This window comes from Betta splendens, chromosome 4 (genome assembly GCF_900634795.4).
Source record: "Betta splendens chromosome 4, fBetSpl5.4, whole genome shotgun sequence".
Taxonomy (NCBI): domain Eukaryota; kingdom Metazoa; phylum Chordata; class Actinopteri; order Anabantiformes; family Osphronemidae; genus Betta; species Betta splendens.
Genome location: NC_040884.2, coordinates 25,490,977 through 25,516,529, shown reverse-complemented (window position 1 = coordinate 25,516,529; position 25,553 = coordinate 25,490,977). Strand labels below are relative to the sequence as shown.

Below are 25,553 nucleotides of genomic sequence, written 5' to 3'. Positions count from 1 at the left end.
CTCAAATTCCATTCTCTGAAATAGCAGAAATAGCAGCCAACCAGACATGTGTTGTGGCTGGATGGGGTCCAGAAAACTGTCAGAAAGGTTCAGAAAATGATTGCTCTTTCTGTCATCAAGTCTGTAAGGAAACAATGCCAGACCTTCCTGCCAATGTCATCTGTGCAGGTTGATATGAGAAGGTATATTATACAAGATGTCAATAGGTATTAATACCAGCAGTGATATGAAAAAACAATTAACAAAACACTCTTTCTTTCTGACAGATTGACGCTGGTGGTCCTCTGGTGTGTGACGGGAAAGCTGTTGGTGTAATGTTTTTTGACATGAAGCATAAAAGCACCAGATTTGCCAACATATCAACAAAACATGTATGGATCAAAGACAAAATGAACAATTCAAGTGGTAAGGATTGTTAGTTACCTACACTGGTGCAACCTTTTTAATGTACTTTTTCAGTGTGACACAAAAAAGCAATGCAATTTTTTTCCAGAGTCCACACAGTGTGTAATAAACTACTACAGTAAATGATTCAGTTGAGTATAAAAGAAACATTCTCAAAAAAGTTATTTATTGAGGCGATGTTTAAATCCAGTAACAATCTTGTAGTTTGGACTATTAAATGTATTTTACAGTACTAATACTAAGAAATATGAATAAGAAAAACAATGATAAAATCAAATCATTTACAATACACCTGCATGCATTACTGCTTCAGCAGAATTCACATTCTATTCCATATGTGCTATTTCAATCATAATAACAGATAAATTCTTCAAACACAATAACATGAACAAACAGGATGATTTAGCGATAGCTGAACACGCACAAAGGCTGTGGTTAGAAATTCAGATACATGAGATGATGGAGATAAGTCGGTTGTGTTGCTGATGATTTTCCTGTTCTGACACGCCTCAGACAAAATGGTAAGATGCTAAAAACGAGGTTGTTGTTCTGCCATTTTATGGGAATTGATCTTAAATTGACCTCTATTTTTTTGTGAAGAAAAGAAACAGAAACTCAGTGTTGACAAACTTAAACTCCTTTAAGTTTCTGTTTATTGTGCTGCATCTAATTCCACAATACACAATATACTGTCCACTTACACAAAATTGATAGTCAGTCTGGTGAGACAGACCAATTCTCATTGTATATCATATCATTTATTTAGTTTATTTTTCAGTTCAGCAATCACAAGTTTAATATACTGTTCAAATTTCAACCTTTCATTTGCATACATTCCATATATACATTTTAAATTTATATTAAAATAACTGCCCAACTGCTCAAAGGCCAAGAACAGTCTGACATTGCTGAGTTTGGCAAAAAGCAATAGATTTGTACCTCTCTGGGTTCATTAGTACAAGAGAAAGTTGTAAAAAACCTACTAAGACTGAAATTGAAAATGGGACATGCAGAACTAATAATGTGACATAGTACGTCTCAGCCATCAAACACTAATCACACATGTCCAACATGTGCCAGCTGCTCACAAAACAGAACGAGAAGCAAAGACATCATCTGCCAATGTGTGTGAGGTCAGAGAGAAACTGATGCAATCAATGTATTTAACGTAACCAGGAAAAGCAGCACGATGATTAAACGTTAGCTACATACGTGGCTTGTGGTCAGATGTAAAGATAAGGCTGATAAATATCCTACTTTCCAACAAAACAAACTCTAAAGGCTTTTACCACAGCTCTGACAAGACAAGTTGACTGTGCTGCTGATATCATGCAGGGGCTGCACAAACTCCTACTTCTATATGTTCTTACAGGTCTCGGACAAAATGGTGAGATGCTAAAGTCTGATTGTTTTTCTTCAGCCATTTAATAGCTTAATTATTTAATATTGATTTTTAAGTATCTGTGCAGGACATGGAATCAGTGGAGGAAAAACAGTCCCAAAGAGCATGATGCAGTACATGGTCTCACTGCAGGATGGACACGGTAAACACCTATGTGGAGGATTTCTTGTCAGTGAAAATGTTTTGATCACATCTGCAAGCTGTGACAAACGGTAAGTTGGCGTCCTGCTTTAGATAAATGTTGATGTGCTTCATGGTAATTGAGAATATGTTTGTACAAAACTACTTTGAGAAAAAACTAAATAATAGATAAGTTGTTGGCAAATTTACTGACACCATTACTTCTTCTCTGTTCAGGGATCCTAAAGTTGTTTATTATGGTGTTCACAACTTGGAAGAAAAGACAAAATATGTCAATATTGAGAAAAAATGCAAATCCAGTGATTCTGACATCATGCTCGTCAAAGTAAGTACATAGACTCAACAAACGTTATTGTAGTCAAGTTATTTGTAATATTATTTTTGAATGTGTAGGAATTTTAAAAAGGGCCTAATCTTAACATATTATCAATATAATAAAATATACATTGTTAACTTCTATTTTAAAATATTAAAAGATGCATTTTATGAAACTGATATTTCACAGTTATCTTTGATTTTCTGTCTCCAGTTGACAAAGAATGTTAAAGCGGACAAGGTAAAAACCATTGAAATTCCAAACTCTGAAATAGATTTGAAAGTCAACCAACGGTGTGTTGTGGCTGGATGGGGTCCAGAAGACTGTAAGAAAGGTCCAGTGAAAGAGCTGAGAATGGTGAATGTTTCTGTGATCAACTGTCCACACAATGTGAAAGACATCTGCACATGTGAAAAAGGCTTCTGTGAGGTATTTCTTAAAAGATGTCAATAGGTTCCATTAACAGCATTGATATGAAGAAACAATAAACAAACACTCTTTCTGACAGATTGACGCTGGTGGTCCTCTGGTGTGTGACGAGAAAGCTGTTGGTGTGGTGATTTTCGACAAGAAGCTTAACAGAGCCACAATTGCCAAAATATCAACAAAACAGAAATGGATCAAAGACAAAATTAACAATCTAAGTTGGAAGGACTGTTGGTAAAATACATAAATGTCTGTCAATCAGTTTCTTCAGCTTGTATTAAGATGCACAAAAGCATTTTTGTGATGTGCTTTTGCAGTGTGACACAAAAAGCAAAAAAAAAAGATTTTTCTCTTTCTTTTGATTTAATCTCTTTTTATATGTTTACAAAATGTGTAGTAAACGACTGTGTATGTATTTCAGTTAAATTCCAAATAAATTTCTCAAAGTGTTTGAATGTTCTTTATTCAGGTGATGCATGAATATTTCATGTCTAAAGGTTGGAAGCATTCCTTTTGCGGTGGAAGTCTAAATTAAGATAAGGAGTTTCCTGTTTCCATAAATGTTTATTATTGGAATAAACTTTTGGTAAATTACTTCTCTAGCTACACTTGGCACTATGTGAGTTGTAAACTTTGGGTTTGAGAGAGAATAGCCTGAATATAAACAGATATCACTCATATGCTGTTATACAAGTTCATCCTTTTATTCTTTGCTTTTTATTGTCTATTATTTACTGTATTTCATTGTAGTTAATGTTGCATACTTCTTAATAATATTTTAGTATTAATATTACAGTAATATTTCATCCATCCATTTTCTAAACCGCTTATTCCCCAATGCGAGGTCACGGGGGTGCTGGAGCCTAACCCAGCTGGCTATGGGCGAGAGGCAGGGTACAATCGAGTCCAATCAACCTAATGCACATCTTTGGACTGTGGGAGGAAGCCGGAGAACCCGGAGAGAACCCACGAAAGCATGGGGAGAATGTGCAAACTCCACACAGCACCGGGAATCAAACCCAGAACCTTCTTGCTGTGAGGCGACAGTGCCACCCACTGCACCACCATGCCACCCACTGCACCACCATGCCACCCACTGCACCACCATGCCACCCACTGCACCACCATGCCGCCCAGCAATATATCAATACCATGGAAACCATATGACCTACAGTACTGGTCCAAAACATGCTCCAAAGTGTGTGTCTACATCAACTTTACAAGGCACAACCATTTTTTATGAGGATATAAGCATGTAGCATATTCTTCTTTTTCTTCCGGCTTTTCCCATCAGGGGTCGCCACAGCGAATCATCCTTTTCCATCTCACTCTAAACTCACACCAGCCAACCTCATATCCTGTTGTCACACCCAGGTATCTCCTTTTTGGTTGTCCTCTTGCCCTCTTGCCTGGCAGCTCCATCTCCAACATCCTTCTACCAATATATTCACTCTCCCTCCTCTGAACATGTCCAAATCACCTCAGTCTGGCCTCTCTGGCTTTGTTGCTAACACAGGCAGCATTAGCCGTCCCTCAGATGAGCTCGTTCCTCATTCTGTCCAATCTCGCTGCTCTCGCTTTAAAATTTAAATATTATATTGCCTATCTTACTATTGGTACATACCTACATATAAATGTACATACCTTCACTCCTGAGCTGGGCAGCAGATGTCTGTGTAACAACAGTTTGCATCGATTTTTCTGTTTGACAACCTCCTTGTGTCACAACGCATGGACTTGCAACCGGAGCCGCTAGACGGCAGCACCTCGGACTGCTGCACGGGGGTGGCAGTTAGGCACACCTAGCTCATGTTTCTTAGTGACGTTTCTCACCCATTTCCGGTTTTATTTTGTACCACTTCCTGTTCAGTGCCCATGTTTTCAGTTCCAGCTTTACTTCCGGTCCTCGTTAACATCACCTGCATCTCATCAGTAATCAGTCACCTAGTATTTAAGCACCACCTCTCACCATAGCACCTTGCCAGATTGTCTACGTTGATTACTCACTAGCATTCCAGCATTTCTTGTACTCGTGCCTTGTGTTTTGACCTTGCTTGCCACCGACTCTGCCTCTAGACCAGCCTCCGACAATCCAGTGCTGTAAGTCTGACCTTTGCCTGTATTTTTAATCTTCCCTCGCCCGCTCCTTGTCGGATCCTGTCTGCTACCACGACGTGTATGACCTCTGCCTTCCTGACAGTGATTATTAAAACTCTGATCTTAACCAAGCCAATGCTGTGCATTTGGGTCCTTCCTCCATTGCCAGTTCGTGACATAATCATGTTAGAATTTTATAGAACAATGGCATAACCCTGTATCATAAGTTGACTTAGGCTGTGACACAGGACGGGGTAATAACAAACATAATCGCGTTCATCTGCAGTTTCTTATTGTAGCGATCGACCAGCTGTAGCTCTAAAGTGCAAAGGCCTAACGGCATGCTAACGGCTGACGCGACACACAAATAGGAGCGGCAGCACATGTCAACAGGACAAAAGCTCGATCCACCGCTCCCTGCCTGTCGCCGATCAAAGGCCCATAGCTATTAGCTGTTCTCCACACAGGTGTGTGATTGCGCCAACTCAGAGTAGCACATTTAAAAAGGGACAAAGGCTCGGTTGACTGGCTGTAGCCGTTAGCAAGACTAGGGTTCCTATCGGCCCTGCAGAGACCCCTTTTCTTGTTCCGTTGTGCACAGGAGCCGTTCTGGGAGGTGCCGGAGGTTCTTGCAGAGACGCGTCCGCAACGGCCCCTGGTGGTCCGGCCGCGTCTGCATCGGCTACTGGTGGACCGGCGTCGATCACGTCTGTGGAGTCCCTGGAAATCTTCTTTGTTTGGACTCATTATGGATGTTAATCCTGGTCCTTGTTTTGTCCCTCCTCCGGTACTCCCTCCGCCCACCCTGCTTGTGTGCCTTGGCGGGGGGGGGGGGATTCGGTCCCTCCTCCTGTGACCAACCTCCACCCGCCCTGGTTGGGGGGCCTCCGTGGACGCTGTGGGAGACGCCCTAGGGGATGGGTTATCTGTGTTTTTGTTTTCAGTTTTATTTTGAAAGGACTTAGTTTTCATCCATGTTGTCATGTTTTGGTTCCAGTTTCTATTTCCTGTTTTATTTTTATAGACTTCCTGTTTCTCTCAGACCACACATGTTTCCTGTTATCTCCTGTTCACCAAAAACACCTGTCAACAGTTAGTAATCACAGCCAGTATTTAAGCACCACCTCAGCCAGCTGTCAGACACCAGATTGTCGAGTTTCCATACCACTTTTCAGCGTACCAGTATAGCCTACCTTGTTCCTCGATCCCGTTTGTTCCTGATCGCCGATTCTTGCCTGCACCCTGTCTGTACCGACGCCTGGATCTCTTGGTAACGTTCTGACTGTCTGACCATGATTTTGCCTAGTCCCTATCTGTACTTCTGCCGAGCTCACTAGTTTCTGACACCTTGCCTGTCCCCAGAGCCGAATCTTGCCTGCTCTTTTTGTGCCTTAGCCTGAGACTTAACGTGTATGACCTGGATTGCCCTGACTACGTTTGTACAATAATGCTGGTTGTTAACTGATCATCCCGTGTGCACTGTGCATGTGAGTTCGACATCTGCTGTAGCCTGACAGAACAATCTGGCCAGACTTGGACCCAGCCAGTGCCCAGCCTTCACCCAGGTCAGTGACCGGTTTTGCTTTTCTTTTCCCTGTCTGTTCGGCTCCGTGCACGAACCACGTACCGGATTAATGGATTTTTTTTGCCCGAGTTTACCGGTGGATATGGCGGAGACCTCAAGAGGTTCACTAAAAAATATGCGGAAGAGCCCAGCCTTGAAGTCCGTCTCCGCAAAGTAGAGCTGGGCATCGAGTTGTTGACGGCTGAATTTTGGAGGCGTGAGTATCCCGGAGTGCAGGCGTTCTACAAGAAACTCCATTCGCTGCAGAGGGATTTGGCACGCGCTCTGCACGCATTGTCCGCCTGTGTCTCCGCAGCTGCTCCTGCCGCCGCTCCAGTGGCTCACGCTTCCGTTCTTGCATGTGGCTCCAGAGAGGACGCCATCCCAGTTCCTGTTGGTTCCAGAGAGGACGCCATCCCAGTTCCTGTTGGTTCCAGAGAGGACGCCATCCCAGTTCCCGTCGACTCCGGTCGGGACGCCGCTCTAGCTGACCGGGAGTGCATGTGGGTCCGACATCTGCCGTAGCCTGACACAGACGGTGACGCCACTTTTTTGCACATTCGCACGTGCATACATTTCTGGATAAGCTCTGTCTGGACACATCATCTGTCATTTTGGCTCTTCCGTTTCATTCAGAGTCAGAGCAAACTATAGGTCATTGCGGTCTGAGTAAATTTTAAGAGTTTAAAAAGCCGCTATAACTAGAGAACGACTTATTTTTTTGTTCTCTGCTTTTTTCTCAAAACAAAAATTCAGCTTTAATTCCAACTCCGTGCCTTTTTGTCGAAAAAACAATAACACCCTGAATTCAGTTTGTCGCTTATATCAAGAAAAACGAAAATCCAGTTTGTTTTGTATTTTTTCTTCATAATGAACAAAGAAGTACACATAAACATATAAAATACATTTATAAAACAGATTGATGAATAAATATAGATTCCTATTTTATGTCATGTATTATTCTTATATTGTTGTATTGGATTGGCTGAAAGAGGGATTGTGTCTCTCGGCTGGCCTGGGAACCGTGTAAAGACATCAGCAGCTCCGGCAATTGACAACAGACAGAGATCAGACAGAGCAGCAACAGATAAACTGAGAACAGAATGCTGGAAGTCTAAGGGCCAACACTCTAGTTGTTTAAGTCTAAGTCAAGGGCCAACAGTGGGCAACATGGACTAAGTCAAATGATCTGGCGGAGAACTCAGGTACAGTAAGTGCTAGTGCTTAAATACAACGCTAATGACCCAATAATAGAAAACAGCTGATAGATCTTGTGACTAAAACATTAAGCGGGATGTGGAATGACTATTACAAAACTGGAAGTGACTTCAAAATAAAACAGGAAGCCTACACAAAAACCTCAAACTATGACATAGTTGATGCTCCCCTTTGATTCTGGTTTCTGTGGAATCTGTAATTAATTTACTTTGCAACTAAAGAATTTCAAATAAATGTTTTCTGACTATTAAAGTAACAAAGGTTCAGATGACTAACTTGCATTCAGAGAAACAGGAAGACAATAAAATAAATGTCAGAGAATGGAAAAAATAGCAAAATTCAAAAAAAGTCACACACAAAAGCACAGAGGGAAAAAAGATTCAAACTGAAAACCAGTGTATAAGGTGTTTGATCTCCTCTGCTCTAAATAACAGCTGTTAACTGTACTGGGATACAGCAATGAACCATATGGGCCTCATTATACATAATGTGTCCTTTCTTTATAATAGATCTGATGCTTTTTCACCCGTTTAAACCAAGATGTTACAACCTTTTCAAACCCATTCAGTTTCACTGTGTATTTCATCAAAGCTATTAAAGCATATAAAGGTCATCTAAAGTAAGAGGAGGAACAGTAACATGCTGGGTTGGTGCCAGACTGGTCTTTGCACCAGGATGTAGAGACGTTAGCCACTAAGATGATGAAAGATAACTGCAGTTACACTCATGAGTTGCACGAAAGCTGTGGTCAGAAGTCAAAATAAGATTGTCAATAGTCAGACTTTCCACCAAAGCATATGCTCTATAAAAGAGTAGCGAGACGGCCCATTGTAAACAAGTGTACAGTAGCTGTTTGTCGCCAGCACCATGCAGGGTCTGCACAGAAGTCTTCTACTGCTTGCTCTGACAAGTCTGGTGCAGAGCGGTATGAGCACATGTGACTTACGGTACCTGTTAGCCATCTAATGAGATATATTGTAGGTTTAATACTGCATTTTTCTGCACTGCAGGACACGGGAGTAGAATCATCGACGGGGAAGTGGTGCCGGAGAACTCAATGCTGTACATGGTCTCAGTGCAGAACAAGCAGGGTCATGTGTGTGGAGGATTTCTGGTCAGTGAAGGGTTTGTGGTCACTGCAGCGCATTGTGACCGAGCGTGAGTACAGCTAAGAACTGTTGTGTTATTTCGAGTCATTTTTGTACTGGCAACTAAAATAAGCAATTTAAAACAATGATTGAATAATACTACAGCTGTAATTAAAATTATAATGACAAATGTACCAGCAGACATTGAACAGAATCTGTACTTGACCTGTTTAGCCTGATCAGCACCATCAGGCCACACCAGCACACTATATCTGCAAGGCCTGTTATTAAGCAACGCCATGTTCTGTTACAGTCTAGTTACACTGAAACTCCAAAACATTAAGCAAATATTAAACATCTAATAGCAATCTTTTTAAGATTAACATTGTGGTTACAGCATAAGGAAGAGCAGTCGCAGCTCTGCCACCGGTGTGTGAATGTGTGTGTGTCTGAATGGGTGAGAGGCAGTGTTAAAGCTCTATACAGATGCAGAACCATTTAGCATTCACCAAAAACCAGCCTCCTCATTTACAATCTTCCTAGATGTGACCCTGGGACGTACTCACACCCACTTTGTTGTTCCCCATTCAGGGAACCTACACACGTTGTTCTCGGCTCCCACGATCTCAAGGACACAGAGAAGGTGACATACAGGCACATTGAACGGAGATACAAGCCCAATATGTACGTGAATGTAATAGGTGGTGATGACATCATGATCCTCAAAGTAAGTAGAGGCCGAATATTTTTTAATGATTATGTTCAAATAAGAAAAGTGTTATTTTCAGGTTGTGTGAGTTTAAATTACACAGCACTAGTTATGATCCACTAATATCAGCGTTCCCAGATTAGTTAACTTAGACTAATAAATGAAAACTATCAGGCTGTGGATGAAAGCACTGATATCGTACATTTCTTCAGTTGTCTAAAAAAGCTGACATCAACAACAGAGTGGAGACAATTCCACTCCCAGCCTCGGAAATGAACCTGCCAGAAAACCAGCAGTGTGTTGTGGCTGGATGGGGAAAGACTTACACCCATGGCTCCACTGTGCACAAGCTGAGAATGGTGGACGTGTCCGTCCTGAGTCTGCCGGTCTGTAAGCAGAGCTGGCCGAAGCTGCCTGATAAGGTGATCTGTGCAGGTGGATACGGCACAACAAAAGGATTCTGTCAGGTACGGTTTCCAGGAAATCAAGAAGGTGTCAACAGAAAGATTATGAATAAAGAAAATGATCATTTGCCTGGCAGGGCGACTCAGGCGGACCCCTGGTGTGCAACGGGATAGCGGTCGGTGTGGTGTCCTTCAACAGGGACATGATCTGTAACTATCCAGATGCACCCAATGTCTACACTAACATATCCAAGCATCTCTCATGGATCAACAGCATCATTGAACCCTGATCTGATCTGAACCAGTTTGGAATCAGCATCAGATGTCAGGGTGACGTACTATAGCATCCTGTCATACTCTACCAGTAGAGCTATAATAAAATTACGATTTCACACCCGTGTTTCATTTCCTTCCGTGTCAACCACACTAGACGTGTTAGTTTTGTTATTTAGAGTAAGTTCATTGAGGTAAAACTAAATCTTAAATTTTTTTATGGTGTCATAACTCCTTCGTGGAAGCCATTACTGATTAAGGAAACATTATATTATATTTGTTACAGACGAGAGTAAACTAAAGTGGAGAAGGGCTCAATAAGGGCAGGGAGAAACAGGCTGCTGAGGCCTAAAGACAAGACTGGAGTGGGAGGACCCAAATGCGACGACCCACAGACAGTTTATTAAATGAACAAATAAACACAAAGGGAAATACAAACTACAGCTGCTGCTAGAGAGCAGGATACAAATAACTTAGAACACAAACTAAGACACAGATAGCTAAACTAAGACCACTGCGTAGCAGGGAAAACTGACCAACAAACAATCACAATGCTAAACATAGAATAAACACAAAACATAAAGCACACAACAAACAAGCCTTGACAGTAGGAGCACGATGGACATACATGTAGTAACAGGAAATCAATGGACCAACAATGATTGGCCACAAACTAAGACCTTAGATACAAGACAAGACAGGTGAGGCAAATTAAAGTACTGTAATGACAGGAAATCACAAATAACCAACCAAGAACACGTAAAGACAAGAGGTGGCCAGGTTTCCCCCTGGTGGTTCCAGTCAGATGTCACCTCCTGTTTTACGGTATATCTATTTTAGTAATAATAATAATCCATAAACTCCTCTCTTACAAACTCACTAGATGGATAAACAAGATGATTCAGAGCGTGCACAAAAGCTGTGATACACAAGACGATAAAGACAAGTTTATTATGTTGCTAATGAATTTTGGTGATGGTGTTATCAACTCAGTGTTAAGACTTAACGTTCTTTTTCTGTAATACTTAATGTGCTGCCTTTAATTCCTCAGTACACTATATGCATCTACTGTACACTGTGCTTATATTGTATGTCTGGTGAGACATATAGTAATAATTGACATTGTATATAATGTCATTTATTGAGGTGCTGCTTTTTGGTGATCCAGTCTTGAGGACTGGAAACACTGAGGATCAAACAATTGACAGAATACATTTTCTGTCAGAATCCTTCTGTTTCTCCTGCTCTGGACCACACCTCCCAGGTACTGTACACTCCCAGCCCTTCAGTCAGTGCTGTGTGGTCAGAGAGAAACTGATGCAATTAATTTACTTAAGTAATCAGGAAAGTAATGTACTGTACTTCCTGTTTTCTTAAACGTCTCATCTTGGCATAAACATTTGGTAAATTACTTCTCTAGCTGCACTTGGCACCTGTTTGTAAGTTTTACACTTTGACTACCGTATGTAAAGAGTGAAAGAGAGGAACATAAAAGTCGAGAATCTGCCTCTGTGGACCCCTGGTGCCTGGGGTCTATAGGGAAGTGGTTTCACCAACTGTCCCTCGCTCCCTACAAACCGTAGGTCCTCAGGCTCCATCTTCTCGAGCTGACCCTCTCACTGGGGGGGACTGTTTGCCTCTGGTTGTCCTGGAGTTGACGTCGTTGGCCGTGTCCTGGTCGGGCCTCGGGCGTCGTATCTGTGGCTGCTGTGGCACTGCCTGCAGGGTTCTGTGTAGGCAGCTCAGGTCGTGTATGCAGGCTCCCAGGTTACTAGGTTTCCTCCCTCCACTCGTTTGGCTGGGTGTAGCAGCCGGGCTCCTCTCATCACCCTGGCCTTTACAAGAGGCATTCTTCATGCACCAACGTCTGTCTCACCCTTTTGGTGAATAATGTTATGTTACAGCTTTACTGACCTCGTAGTGGGACACTCAACACCAGAACCGATAAACATTGTTTTTCATAGCTGTACTGTAAGTAATGCTGTTATTTACTATTATTACTATTAATAATATTTGATTATGATCGGTGTGATATTCTATTTCTATTTATCTGTTTTGCTTTATTGATTCATCTGTTTTCAGCAGCTGGTTGTACTTTCTTTACCTCCTCTGTTATATCAAAACGCAAAAATGAAAATCTTGATTTTCTTGCAACATACGCAAAAAATTGACAGGTTGCTAATGCTGTAGATGTCATGCTCATTGGTTGAGCTGAGCTTCAGCATTTTGGCCTCTGTCAGTTCCTTGAAGTCATTTCGTAGCATGTTAGTTAAACTGTGTGGACATCAACACTCAAATCTGCGGTTTGAGGTGGGTTGTCATCGCTGCTCATCTAGCTTCTAGTGACACAACATGACTAAACAGTATTTTTTATTTCATTTAAGGATACACTTAAAATTATCTGAAGAAATTTGAATGAATCGAATAAAGCTAAAACAAAAAATAACATTTTTACAGATGAAACTTTTACATGTTTGCCTACAGAACAGAGAAACTTGACTTGTTGCATCACATTGCATCACTACATTGTTTCTAAACAACATTTGTTAACGCAAATGTGACAAAACCTGAAATTGTCATTGTACGATTACCTAACTATGGATACAACTAGTACGAGTGCAATGTACCTATGGAAGCACCCAGCAGCAATTCACAACAAAAGAAACCAGAGCATAATATGAAATATTAAAGAAATACAATATTTAATAAAATATACATGTAACACCATGAGGCTTGGCTATATGAAAGCACAAGAAATGAAATCATTTCACACGGCAGGCACAGATGAAGGTACAGACAGGACTAGGGCGAAGGCACTCAGGAACAGGCAATTATCAAAAAAACAGTAATCCAAAAACACTTCAGCAAAGGTGCAGACAGGGATAAGGCCAAAACAAGGTCACACTGGGATCAAACCAAGGACTTACTGATATGAAATGCTGGAGAGTTGACATGAGAAGGTGACCGAACAATCTGGCAGAGGACTGAGGTGAATACTGAAGGGATTAATACTATGACTGATTACAGATTGACTACATGTGATGAATCATGTGACCGGATAAGTAAAACCAGAACTAAGGCAGACAGGATAACAGCAGGAAACACCAAAATAAAAACGGTAGTAAGACACTATGAGCAGGGTGTGAGGGATCTCCTGTGATGGCCTTGACTCTGCTTTAGCACCGGCACCTGACTAAGTCGCCAAACATCTGGAAGTGTTCACCACAGAAACGTTGTAGAAAGACAGTAGTATCTTCTTTTTCAGGTAGTTTTTCCTGAGGATCTGCAGAAAGTGCAGCCGCTGCTGAGCTTTCTTCACTATGGCCTAGATGTTTGGGGACAAGGAGATATCAGCTGAGTTCTGTTTGTTGAGGAATCCGATGGTGGTGACAGCTTTCACACGTTCTGCATGTCCATGGTTCCTGAAGTCCATAAACAGTTCTTTAGTTTTATGGACATTCAGTCACAGGTTGTTTTGTGAGCACCAGACCGGCAGGTTCGTTGCCTCAGCCCTGTATGCTGTCTCGTCATCCGGGTGATTCACTCATTGAATCACCCGCAAACTTTATGATAGTGTTTGTTGCATGGGATGGCGTCCAGTCAACGGTGTACAGGGGCCCGTTTCAAGAAGGTGGTTTTGTGGAAACTCTGAGTTTGTTAACCCCGAAATGAGGAAAACTCAGAGTTTTCGGTTTCAGAAAGCGGGGTTACTTAAACCCGTAAAGCGGGATAGGTTTAAGCCCGTTTCAAGAAGCGAGGTAACCGAAACTCAGAGTCAGTTACTATGGCAACTTACTCTGTGAACCTAACCTGGTCGCGAGCAGGTTTTATTCGGGAAACCCAGAGTTTCCTTCGGTCTCCGCCCCTTTTTAAAGTGAACAGTGTTTAAATGCCTTGTTTAATCTTTCAGTTCATTCATAGATTTCACCTGTTTCCTTCGCGCAGAGACCAAAATGTCCGTTTCTAGAGGATGCTGTAGATGAGGACGCTGTATTAATTCACACGGCATTGAATTTACGCCGCGAGAGGATTTTAACGCCACGAGTTAATTTTCTGTCATATCGCCGTGCATATTTATTTTAGCGGTACCGTTTTTATCGAGACTCCATACATACATTAATAATCTTATTCACCCATACGTCAAACACATCACCCATCGTGGCCGTGCTTTTACATCCGAACAGATTCTTTGTGTTGCGTTACGTTTTTTTTTTTTTTGCAAACGGTAGTTTTCTTTATAACATTGGAGATGCTGAGCACATTAGTAAAGCCACTGTATGTAGAAAAGTTCGACCTCAAGCGCTTTCCTTGACACAAACTCCTTAAAGCCATTAAAGAGGAGTTTCACAGGATTGCAGGTATGTGGTAATTAATTTGTTTCATTGAGGCTAATCTGAAAAATGATGATCAGTTAATAATATCTTGCTGTGATCTGAAATAAACTGATAAATGTGCAGGTTCACTGACTACTCTTTCTAATGGTCACTGTAACTGACATCACATTGTTTACATCACCAAGATCATATGTGATGCTGCACATATCATAAACGTGAACTCATGAATATATCGTGATTCAACCCTAAGTAACAGGCTGCACTGTGGTAAGTACATGTATGTCCTATACACTTATTTCAATGCATGCACTCACACTCACAGGAACACTTCTATGCAGCACTAAAGTAATGTGAACTTTCTTCTAGGAGAGATTGACAGCTTTCTGCTGGAGATAGGGGTTACCCATGAAGGCGCACACTACTGACGCCTGACCCAGAACCTGAAGCAGGCCCCCAGCAGCGCTTTAATGTGGCCCTGCAGAACAAGAGCCCGGGTGGAAATGACCATAGGCCTGTTGAAAGCACGTCTTCAGTGTCTACGTCACCTCAGGGAAACACCTGAGAGGCCTGTGACATTATTGTGGCATGTGTTGTTCTCCACATTATTGCAATTATTAGAGAGGAGCAACACCCTGCCCTACAAATACAAGACCCTGAGGAGACTCCTTCCATTACAGTAATCTGCAGAGTGGATGGACAGATTTGCTTTAATGTCTTAATCAACCATCCCCACCACCACCAATAAAAGAAACTGAATAGATGTAAATCATAATTTATTTGTTTTTTTTTCATTTCCTACAAATACAAAAGGCAAATGTTAGATTTTATGATTCTTCCAATAATTCATAAAATTCACCTTTAACTATACACTCATCTCCAGCTTGTGTTTGGGAATTTCAATTTCTAGATCTGGCTTCTCAATCTTGTGATACAAGTATAACATTTCCTTGAGATTTAGTTTATACAACTCAATAACCGGTAACTTAAAATACAGAAGATTTAGAGTTACATGACATCTTGACATGACATGTTCCTCATTACTCTTACAGAATTGAACTCTGGCATTTACTGAACATCACTGAACCGTGTGCATCTGTGCAGCAAATGTGACTGACCTCCTCCTGCGAGGTGCAGGTCCTCCACCAGTTGTTCTAGCCTCTGCCTTCTTTCTGTTGGCTGAGTAGAAGTCAAATGTTTAACTGTGTGAAAACATTACAGCCATGTTGAAAATGCTGCTGCACTGCTATACTCTGCATGCTATTTAGTTATTTAATATATCAAATATTGTAAAGTCAGGTAGTCTACACCCATGACATGATGGTGCCTTATACCTGTTTGAATTATGTTTTTACATTCCATTTTTAGCCACGTTCCTTTATGTCTGCAGGATTGCGCCTACATAAAAACTGAAATTAATTTCTTATATTATTACGTGTTTTGGGTAACTTTTAAAAACCTAATTAGATTAATGTAATAATTGCTCTCCATAAAACGTATTGGATTATTGAATTATCATTACTTTACAAATCCCACATCAACCACAACAGGAATTTTAAAAATGCATAGACATAACACTGCACTTTTAATTCATACAAACGTCGGTATTTCATGCAATTACTGAAGTAACGCCTTAGATGAGTGAAAAAGTCCTTACTTTACGAGTGAAATATAACAACAATACTAAAATTATTTAGTAATTAGTTACGCTGTATGATTAAAATGTAAACTTACGCATTGACTCGAGGAGCTATTTTCTTCCAAGCTAATTCTTTCTCTTTCGCCGCTGCAGCAGTGTTGCCTTTTCTACGGATTATAGGCTCGTAGTCGCTATATGCTTTACGTAACATATCCATTTGTTGTCCTGTTGCCATGGTGACTCGTAATATCTTCACTCCATTGATCAGGGCTTTGTATCGTCGCGGTGCACGCGTTTAACTCTGAGTCAGACAACTCAGAGTTGCTTAAACCAACTCTTTTCAGCTGTTCTGGAACCGAAAACTCCAGGTTTGCAAACTCAGAGTAAATCAACTCAGAGTTTCGTTTTAACTCAGAGTTTGTTAAACCTCCTTCTTGAAACGGGCCCCAGAGCATATAGCAGGGGGCTGAAAACACAGCCCTGAAAAGAACCAGTGCTGAGTGTGAGAGTCGGGGTGAGGTGTACGGTGGCCCTGAAGTGCAAGTCACAAACAAAGAAAAAGATGAAACACAACGACATTAACAGGAACCACAACAACACTAACAAGAAACACAACAACAATAACAGGAAATACAACAAACGTGTTAATCAACAAACCAAAACCCAGCTGGGGAGATCAGTGCACACACCACGAAGGTATGATGCAAAGAGCCGACGATCCTCAAGTTGCTTCTGCCTTTTAACCCCTTTCTCTGGCTCTGGTGGAATGTCTCTCTGCAGCAATGGAATTGTTTGTGCCACCTTATCTCGCTGTGAGTGAGAATGCAAACATTCTCACTTCTGCATCGTCATGTCTTGTTATCCAAAGGAAGGAACACCAAGCTTCAAAGACAAGATGCATTCGCTCTAACAGCCTTGGGTCTGGAGGGGAGTCAGATAGGATGGAGCCAGAGTCCTGGTGTAAAAGACAAACATATATCGTAAATTATTAGTCAGTCAAATGGAACATCAGATGTTTAGACTTGATGTACGTCAGGGCACAAGAGATTATTTGTTTGTGTAAGAATGTTCAGTTCAGTATTGCACCTGACCAGCACATGACGACTGTGTTGGATAAGTAAAAGCACAAAGGCACAATTTTTCCATTAGACATGTCCATGTGAGACCACTGAACAAACTGTAGAGCTGAGTTGCAATTTAGAACTGGGTCTATGCCAAATTACCCTGCATTTGGTTGCAGAAAACTATTTTACTGGAAACAGGTACAAAGACTGACAAAATAGGAACATAGTAGTTCAGAAGTCAGCTCTGTCCTGGGCTGTGCTCTGGACGCAATACAGGAGGTGGGTGACAGAATGGTCCTGGCAAAGCCAACATCTATTCTGGACGTTAACTTTCACCCACTGCAGGACACTGTCTGATCTGGGAGCAGCTTCAGTCACAGACTGATCCACCCTTGTTGTGTGAAGAAGATCTTTGCTCTTTGCTGCAACAACATGTTAATGTTGTGTTTCCTGTTAATGTTGTTCTGTTTCCTCTGAATGTTGTTGTGTGTCCTGTTAACGTTGTTGTGTTTCCTGTTAAAGTTGTTGTGAATAAACAGGAGGATTCATAGATAGATGAGGGTTCATAAAAGCTGTGATTAGAAATTAAAATAACTGAGATGACAATGACAAGTTTATTGCACTGCTGATGAATTTCCTTTACATTCTGACACGTCTCAGACAAAATGATGAGATGCAAAGAGTTGGGTTTTTGTTCTTCTGCCATTTTATAGGAAATAAGAAAGGAAAGCACACCTGTATCTAAGCAGAGTAGTAGGTTTGAGTGCAAATTGACTTAGTAATGATGGCCTTTGATATAACACAACTCTACCTCTCTGGGCTAATATTTACAGCAGGGTCCTGGTGAAAAGCATTAAATCTGAAATTGATAACGTGACATGAAGGAATAATAATGGATAACTGTGTCAGAGTACGTCTCAGCCATCAAAGACACATGCTCAACATGTGCCATCTGTTCACGAGACAGAACGAGAAACAAAGACTGAGTAATCACAATCTCCAAATGTGTGTAAGGTCAGAGAGAAACCTGCCAAGCACGAGCACAACCGACCTTCAATGTTAAAATATGGTTGACATAATGTCAGTTATTGTTGTGACGATGCAACGTTCAATGTTCACATTTAATGACATAACATTAACAGCAAGACGTTGAAATAATGTTGCCCCATCAACGTTGATTCACCTTTTAAAATCAACACATAATCCAAAGGTCATTCTACCATAATTATAATGTTGATTCAACTATGATTTAATGCTGAATTGCCTGCTCGGTAATTTATTTAACATAACCAGGAAAAGCAATGTGAGGATTCAAAGTCCGCTGCATGCGTAAAGCTTGTGGTCAGATGTAAAGATAAAGCTGATAAATATCCTACTTTCCAACAAAACAAACTCTAAACACTTTTAACACAGCTCTGACAAGACAAGTTGACTGTGCTGCTGATATCATGCAGGGGCTGCACAAACTCCTACTTCTATGTGTTCTTACAGGTCTTGGACAAAATGGTGAGATGCGAAAGTTTGATTGTTTTTCTTCAGCCATTTAATAGCTTAATTATTTAACATTGACTTTTAAGTTTCTGTGCAGGACATGGAATCAGTGGAGGAAAAACAGTCCCAAAGAGCATGATGCAGTACATGGTCTCACATGGTGACCCCACATATGGGAATAAGCGGCTTGGAAAATGGATGGATAGTTGTTGGCAAATTTACTGACACCATTACTTCTCCTCTGTTCAGGGATCTTAAAGTTGTTTATTATGGTTGTCACAACTTGGAGGAAAAGATAAAATATGTCAATATTGAGAAAAAATGCAAATCCAGTGATTCTGACATCATGCTCCTAAAGGTAAGTACATAGACTCAACAGACGTTATTATATTCAAGTCATTTACTTTGAATTCGTTTGATTTTTAAAAAGTGGCAAAACTTAACATATTATCAATATAATAAAATATACATACATACAACTTCTAGTCTAAAATATTAAAAGATGGATTTAATGAAACTGATATTTCTTTTTTTTATTATCTGTCTCCAGTTGAGAAGGAATGTTAAAGGGGACAACGTAAAAAGCGCTGAAATTCCAAACTCTGAAATACATTTGAAAGTCAACCAACAGTGTGTTGTGGCTGGATGGGGTCCAGAAGACTGTGAGAAAGGTCCAGTGAAAGAGCTGAGAATGAGGACTGTTTCTGTAATCAACCCACTAGTCTGTAAAAAATATGTGCCAGGTCTTTCTGCCAGTGTCATCTTTACAGGTGGATATGGATATTTGAAAGGCTTCTGTGAGGTATGTCATGCAAGATGTCAATACAGTAGGTTCCATGCACAGCAGTGATATGAAGAAACAATTAACAAATTATCAAATTTTTTCTTTCAGTTAGACACTGGTGGTCCTCTGGTGTGTGACGGGAAAGCTGTCGCTGTTATGTCTTTCATTAAGAAGCATAATGACGCCACATATCACTATGTGTACACCGACATATCATCAAAACATAAATGGATTGGAAACAAATTGAACAATCCAAGTTGGAAGGACTGTTGGTAACATTACACATTCCATGCTATTTGATGTACTTTTGCAGTAAGACACAAAAAGCAATAAAAAAATAATTTTAAACATTGTGTTTAGTCTCTTTTTAGAACACAGTCCACAAAGTTTGTAATAAACTACTACAGTAAATGATTCAGTTCAGTACAGAAGACACATTCTCAAAGTATTTGAAAGTCATTTATTGAGGTGATGATTAAATTCAATAACAATCTTGTAGTTTTTTCTTTTAAAGGTATTTCAATGTCCCAATACTAAAAAGTAAAATAATAAATTCAAATAATTTGCAATACACCATCATAGAAATTGACCTCCTGTTCCATATCTGCTATTTCAATCATAACAGATAAATTCCTCTCCTACAAACACACTAACATGAATGAACAGGATGATTTAGAGATAGTTGAACATACACGAAGGCTGTGGTTAGAAATTTAGATACATGAGATGATGGAGACAAGTAGGTTGTGTTGCTGATGATTTTCCTGTTCTGACACGTCTCTGACAAAATAGTAAGATGCTAAAAATGAGGTTGTTGTTCTGCCATTTTATGGGAAGTGATCTTAAATCGACTTCTATTTTTCTGTGGAGAAAAAAAAGACAGAAAAAAGTACCAGAAGCTTTATGTGGACTCACTGCAGGACAACAGTGATGTGGGTGTTACTCACAGTGTTGACTTACAGACTTAAACTCCTTTACCTTGTGTTTAATGTGTTGTATCTAGTTCCACAATACATTGTTTATACTTACACGATATTGAACTTTAGTTTAGGGAAGCATAACAATTCTCAGTGTATATCTTATCATTTACTCAGGTGCTGCTTCTTGGGGATTCAGTCTTGATGCCTGGACACACTGAGGATCTAATTATTGACAGAATACAGTTCTCAGTTTATTTCTCAGTTCAGCAGTCACAAATTTAATATAATGTTTGGAGTTCAACGTTTAAGATATTTTTAACTTACATTAAAATAATAACAATTGCTCAAAGGCCAACAACAGTGTGATATTGCTGAGCCAAGCACAAAGCAATAGATTTGTATCTGGGTTCATACGTACAGCAAGATGTTGTCAAAAACCTACGAAGAGTGAAATTGAAAATGTGACAGGAAGAACTAATAATTTGTCACGTCTCAGCCGTCAAAAACTAATCACACATGTCCAACATGTGCCAGCTGCTCACAAGACAGAACGAGAAGCAAAGACATTTAAGTAATTACAATCTGCAAATGTGTGTGGTCAGAGAGAAACTCATGCAATCAATGTATTTAACGTAACCAGGAAAAGCAATGTTATGATTCAAAGTTAGCTGCATGTGTAAAGCTTGTGGTCAGATGTAAAGATAAGGCTGATGAATATCCTACTTTCCAACAAAACAAACTCTAGAGGCTTTTAACACAGCTCTGACAAGACAAGTTGACTGTGCTGCTGATATCATGCAGGGGCTGCACAAACTCCTACTTCTATATGTTCTGACAGGTCTCGGACAAAATGGTGAGATGCTAAAGTCTGATTGTTTTTCTTCAGCCATTAAATGGAAAATTATCTGATATTTATTTTTATGTTCCTTTGCAGGACATGGAATCAGTGGTGGGGAAATAGTCCCAAAGAGCAAGATGCAGTACATGGTCTCACTGCAGGATGGACACGGTAAACACCTATGTGGAGGGTTTCTTGTCAGTGAAAACGTTTTGATCACATCTGCAAGCTGTGACAAACGGTAAGTTAACAGCGTTAAATAAAGGTTGATGTGCTTCATAGTAATTGAGAATATGTTTATACAAAACTACATTTTATGAGACAAAACAATATAATAAAAAACTTTAGTTATTGGCAAATTTACTGACACCATTACTTCTCCTCTGTTCAGGGATCCTAAAGTTGTTTATTATGGTTATCACAACTTGGAGGAAAAGATAAAACCTGTCAATATTGAGAAAAAATGCAAATCCAGTGATTCTGACATCATGCTCCTCAAGGTAAGTACATAGACTCAACAGACGTTATTGTTTTTAAGACATTTGTAGTATTGTTTTTGAATATCTAGTGGCAAAGGATAACATATTATCGACACAATACCATATACATTATTAACCTCTAGTCTAAAATATTAAAAGATGGATTTTATGAAACTGATATTTCACATTTTTCTTTGATTTTCTGTCTCCAGTTGAGAAAGAATGTTAAAGGGGACAACGTAAAACCCACTGAAATTCCAAACTCTGAAATAGATTTGAAAGTCAACCAACAGTGTGTTGTGGCTGGATGGGGTCCAGAAGACTGTGAGGAAGGTCCAGTGAAAGAGCTGAGAATGGTGACTGTTTCTGTGTTCAACTGTCCGCACAATGCGACAAACATCTGCACAAGTGAGACAGGCTTCTGTGAGGTATGTCTTAAAAGATGTCAATAGGTTCCATTAACAGTAGTGATATGAAGAAACAATAAACAAACACTCTTTCTGACAGATTGACACTGGTGGTCCTCTGGTGTGTGACGAGAAAGCTGTTGGTGTGGTGAAGAAGAACAACAGCACCACATTTGCCAACATATCAACAAAACATGTATGGATCAAAGACAAAATAAACAATCCAAGTTGGAAGGACTGTTGGTAAAATACATAAATGTCTGTCAATCAGTTTCTTCAGCTTGTATTAAGATGTGCAACAGCATTTTTGTGATGTGCTTTTGCAGTGTGACACAAAAAGCAATTAAAAAATGATTTTACTCCTGGTAATCTCTTGTTATATACTTTAACAAAATGCGTAGTAAACGACTGTATATGTATTCAGTTCAATGCCAAATAAACATTCTCAAAGTGCTTAAAAATCTTTTATTTAGGTGATGCATGAATATTTCATGTTTAAAGGTTGGAAGCATTCCTTTTAAGGTGGAGGTCTAAATTAAGATCGGGAGTGTCCTGTTTCCTTAAAAGTTTATTCTTGGCATAAACCTTTTGTAAATTCTCTAGCTACACTTGGCACCATCTGAGTTGTAAACTTTGAGTTTGTAAAAGAATCAGCCATGATTTGCTAAAATAGACACTGTACTATATACAGTACAAAACATAAAAGCTCAGAATGAACAGAAGAGAAACTGAGATCAAAGGGCAGAATGTGACTACATTACATCTACTACAGACAGCAAAAGCACAAGCAAAAAGATACTCATATCAACCAATGTCGATGTCAGACTTCAAAACAGGACAAACATGTAAACCCAGATTTAGCTTAAAGAAGCTGTGGGTTGTGTAAAAGGTTTGTTTATAAGTAACGTCAATAAAAAATAGAAAACAGAAAATAGTTTCTGAATACAAACAAATATCACTTATACACAAGTTCGTCCTTTTGTGTTTTGTGTCCTTCAACACGCCAGAATGAAAATGTTCATTTTCTTGTTTTTTCGTTAGGTTTCCACATTTTAGCCGTTCATCCAGTTCCTTGAAGTCACTTTCATGTCATGTTAGTTAAACTGTGTCAACATCAACACTCAAATCTGTGGTTAGAGGTTGATTGTCATCACTGCTCATTTAGCTTCTAGTCACACAACATGACTATGCAGAATTTTATATTAAGAAAACAGTTCAAATCATCCTACTGTCAAGAAATGTTTAATTAACCTAATAAAGCTAAAAAAGTGAGAAAGACAGATGTTTACAAATGAGGCTTGTGTTTTTTTACCTACAGAACAGAGAAACTTGACCTGTTGCATCACATCAAACCACATTGTTTCTTAACAACATTTGTTAACACCTGAAAAATGAAAAACCTGAACATGTCGCTAGATTTAGATGGAATCAATTGATTCATTTTAAGTGCAGCCACACACAACCATGTTTATTGGTGTTTTATTTCTGCTTTCCTTTCTATCTATCTTGGGGGTGGGGTCTATTAAGCGCCTTGTGTTACATATTATTCGGCTATGGAAATAGATTGCTTGATTATCCTATTACCACTTGGTAATGACTACATATTTGTGTTTTGTTTTTTTTTTAACATATACATTTTACCTACAGGACCTTTACCTTGAGGATTTTGGTGCATTTTGTGTCTCTAAACGTCTGTAAAACATCTTGAAGGAATTCTTTTACTAAGAAACCTGAGGTTTGTTCTCGTTAATTGTGAAACCGTGTTTTGAAAACGTTTTCTTCTGTAACTTCATGGGCAACACCAGACACTGTGTTAGCTAATTCACTGAAGCAATAAATCTTCAGGGCTCTTCTCTAGAAAGTCTAAACACTAGGTTGCAAAGTGTGCATTTGAACAGAGGCCATGGAGATGAGCTTTGTACTTCTGCTTTTCGCTGTCCTAACCGGTAAGCTACAAAACATCAAAAAGCTGTCATAAACCATATGACAGACTAACAACTTCAATTATTGGACTTTTCTTATTACTTGCATGATGCACTTTGTCTTTCAGGAGCTGATGGCACCCATATCGTCGGGGGCAGAGATGCCCCCCCCCACTCGCGCCCCTACATGGCCTCACTGCAAATTCAGAATCAGCATAACTGTGGGGGGGCACTGGTCAGAGAGGACTTTGTGCTCACAGCAGCACACTGTCAGATACGTGGGTAAGTATGAAAACTGTTTTAAAGCTGATATACAATCCTTTAATTCTAATAGGAAAATACTCAAAGCTCTGTTTAAGGTACAAAATTTTGGATTGCTAGCTGTTGCTGTCTGCAGTTTCCTCATAGTAGCTTCATTTGTTTCATGTTGATTTATTATGTAAAGCAACTTGCTGAGACTTTTCTTCTTCACAATTTTAGAAAAGTCAGATTCATTTATTATTTTACAAATGTTTGCTTTTATAAAATAATCATGTAGAAATTTAAAACTCTTGGCATGTACTTATACTGTAGGGAGATGAGGAGAATTATAGTTAACAGCAAACATCACATCTAAAGCTCTGTCACATGTCTAATTTTAGACCATACACAGTGGTGCTTGGAGTTGATTCCCTTTCTGCTGATGAGCCGACAAAGCAGGTATTCAGTAGCATTAGATCAATTCCACACCCAAGGTACAATGGACATGCAAACGATATCATGCTGCTAAAGGTGAGTAAATATTCAAATGTAAAGCATAACATTTCAAACAGAATAATAGATCGCTTGCCATTCGTAACATCATCAACGTCTAACAGTTTATCTTTCTAAAATAAATCTCATTGTCACAGCTTAATGGCAGTGCCCAACTGACTGAGACTGTGCAACTGGTCTCCCTGAAGGCAGGCAGAGTCAGACCAGTGAATAGTTGCATCACAGTGGGCTGGGGGGACATTGGGGATAACAATACCTTGCCACTCACGCTGCAGGAAGTCAACGTGACCATTCTGTCACAACAGACGTGCCGCAGCAGATGGGGAATGGTTCCCATCACCGGCTCCATGGTTTGTGGTGTTGGGGCAGGCGTCTTTCAAGGTTTCTGCTCGGTGAGAATACACATTGGAACAGTCTGTAAAACACTTAATACCATTTATATGATGTTGTTAACTAATTGTTATGAATGTGTTTTTAAGGGGGATTCAGGTGGACCGCTGGTGTGTGATGGAGCTACAGCAGGTGTCGTCTCCTTCTCTGGCCGGCGGTGTGGAGACCCCAGGACTCCTGATGTCTACACACGCATTTCATCCTTCACACCATGGATTACAACGGTGTTAAACAACAATTAGATGTTGTATGAGAAGTGTAAAAATGTTTCATTTGTGGCTAAAAGTCTATGATTGCTTCAGTTGGTAGCTTCATTCTTATAAGGTACTGTAATTTAGGCCCAAATGCAATGTTTCATTATCTAATAAAACTATGTTGAGCTGAAGTATTCATCTTTAGCTTGAGTAAATTCAGTGTCTAGTTGTTATTCATAGTTTCATGGGATATTTTCCAATTTTTAATCTGATAAACATGTACATGTCTATTACATGT

The 25,553-nt window shown here is 39.9% G+C and overlaps 3 protein-coding genes and 1 long non-coding RNA gene across 5 annotated transcripts; 3 read left to right on the top strand and 1 right to left on the bottom strand.

Annotated features, from left to right (window-relative positions):
- Window positions 1-1,639: 1,639 nt before the first annotated feature.
- On the top strand, window positions 1,640-19,705 carry LOC114854227 (trypsin-4-like). Of its 2 annotated transcripts, none has more exons than XM_055508595.1 (5): window positions 1,640-1,792; window positions 1,875-2,019; window positions 18,818-18,926; window positions 19,119-19,370; window positions 19,461-19,705. In XM_055508595.1, exons 1-5 carry the CDS (start codon window positions 1,735-1,737, stop codon window positions 19,626-19,628), a joined length of 732 nt encoding a protein of 243 aa, XP_055364570.1. In that variant the 5' UTR covers window positions 1,640-1,734; the 3' UTR covers window positions 19,629-19,705. The 2 variants fall into 2 exon arrangements, with proteins under 2 accessions (XP_055364570.1, XP_029004267.1); XM_029148434.2 differs by lacking the exons at window positions 18,818-18,926; window positions 19,119-19,370; window positions 19,461-19,705 and adding exons at window positions 2,165-2,273; window positions 2,478-2,693; window positions 2,773-3,149.
- LOC129602932 (duodenase-1-like) lies at window positions 8,346-10,162 on the top strand. The gene is made up of 5 exons (XM_055508594.1): window positions 8,346-8,494; window positions 8,580-8,727; window positions 9,249-9,384; window positions 9,579-9,833; window positions 9,908-10,162. The coding sequence occupies exons 1-5, from the start codon at window positions 8,437-8,439 to the stop codon at window positions 10,058-10,060; spliced, it is 750 nt and encodes a 249-aa protein (XP_055364569.1). The 5' UTR covers window positions 8,346-8,436; the 3' UTR covers window positions 10,061-10,162.
- LOC129604064 (uncharacterized) lies at window positions 14,229-16,685 on the bottom strand. Its single transcript, XR_008694631.1, has 2 exons — window positions 16,109-16,685; window positions 14,229-15,772 (listed from the first exon to the last, which is right to left on the bottom strand). It is a non-coding gene; the product is annotated as an uncharacterized LOC129604064 (long non-coding RNA).
- Window positions 19,706-20,975: 1,270 nt separating the features above from the next.
- Window positions 20,976-25,470, top strand: LOC114852934 (serine protease 57-like). Its single transcript, XM_041070158.2, has 11 exons — window positions 20,976-21,125; window positions 21,207-21,351; window positions 21,502-21,610; window positions 21,802-22,017; window positions 22,097-22,239; window positions 22,600-22,619; window positions 23,895-23,942; window positions 24,047-24,200; window positions 24,560-24,689; window positions 24,809-25,063; window positions 25,151-25,470. The coding sequence occupies exons 1-11, from the start codon at window positions 21,068-21,070 to the stop codon at window positions 25,301-25,303; spliced, it is 1,431 nt and encodes a 476-aa protein (XP_040926092.1). The 5' UTR covers window positions 20,976-21,067; the 3' UTR covers window positions 25,304-25,470.
- The last annotated feature ends 83 nt before the right edge of the window (window positions 25,471-25,553 follow it).

Coding starts and splice junctions, on each gene's coding strand:
- LOC114854227 (XM_055508595.1), top strand. CDS start 1,735: ATGCAGGGGCTGCACAAACTCCTACTTCTATATGTTCTTACAGGTCTC. Junction 1,793..1,874: donor TACAGGTCTCGGACAAAATG/GTGAGATGCTAA, acceptor GTATCTGTGCAG/GACATGGAATCAGTGGAGGA. Junction 19,371..19,460: donor ATTTGAAAGGCTTCTGTGAG/GTATGTCATGCA, acceptor TTTTTCTTTCAG/TTAGACACTGGTGGTCCTCT.
- LOC129602932 (XM_055508594.1), top strand. CDS start 8,437: ATGCAGGGTCTGCACAGAAGTCTTCTACTGCTTGCTCTGACAAGTCTG. Junction 9,385..9,578: donor ATGACATCATGATCCTCAAA/GTAAGTAGAGGC, acceptor ACATTTCTTCAG/TTGTCTAAAAAAGCTGACAT. Junction 9,834..9,907: donor CAACAAAAGGATTCTGTCAG/GTACGGTTTCCA, acceptor TTTGCCTGGCAG/GGCGACTCAGGCGGACCCCT.
- LOC114852934 (XM_041070158.2), top strand. CDS start 21,068: ATGCAGGGGCTGCACAAACTCCTACTTCTATATGTTCTGACAGGTCTC. Junction 23,943..24,046: donor GCTTTTCGCTGTCCTAACCG/GTAAGCTACAAA, acceptor TTTGTCTTTCAG/GAGCTGATGGCACCCATATC. Junction 25,064..25,150: donor TCTTTCAAGGTTTCTGCTCG/GTGAGAATACAC, acceptor TGTGTTTTTAAG/GGGGATTCAGGTGGACCGCT.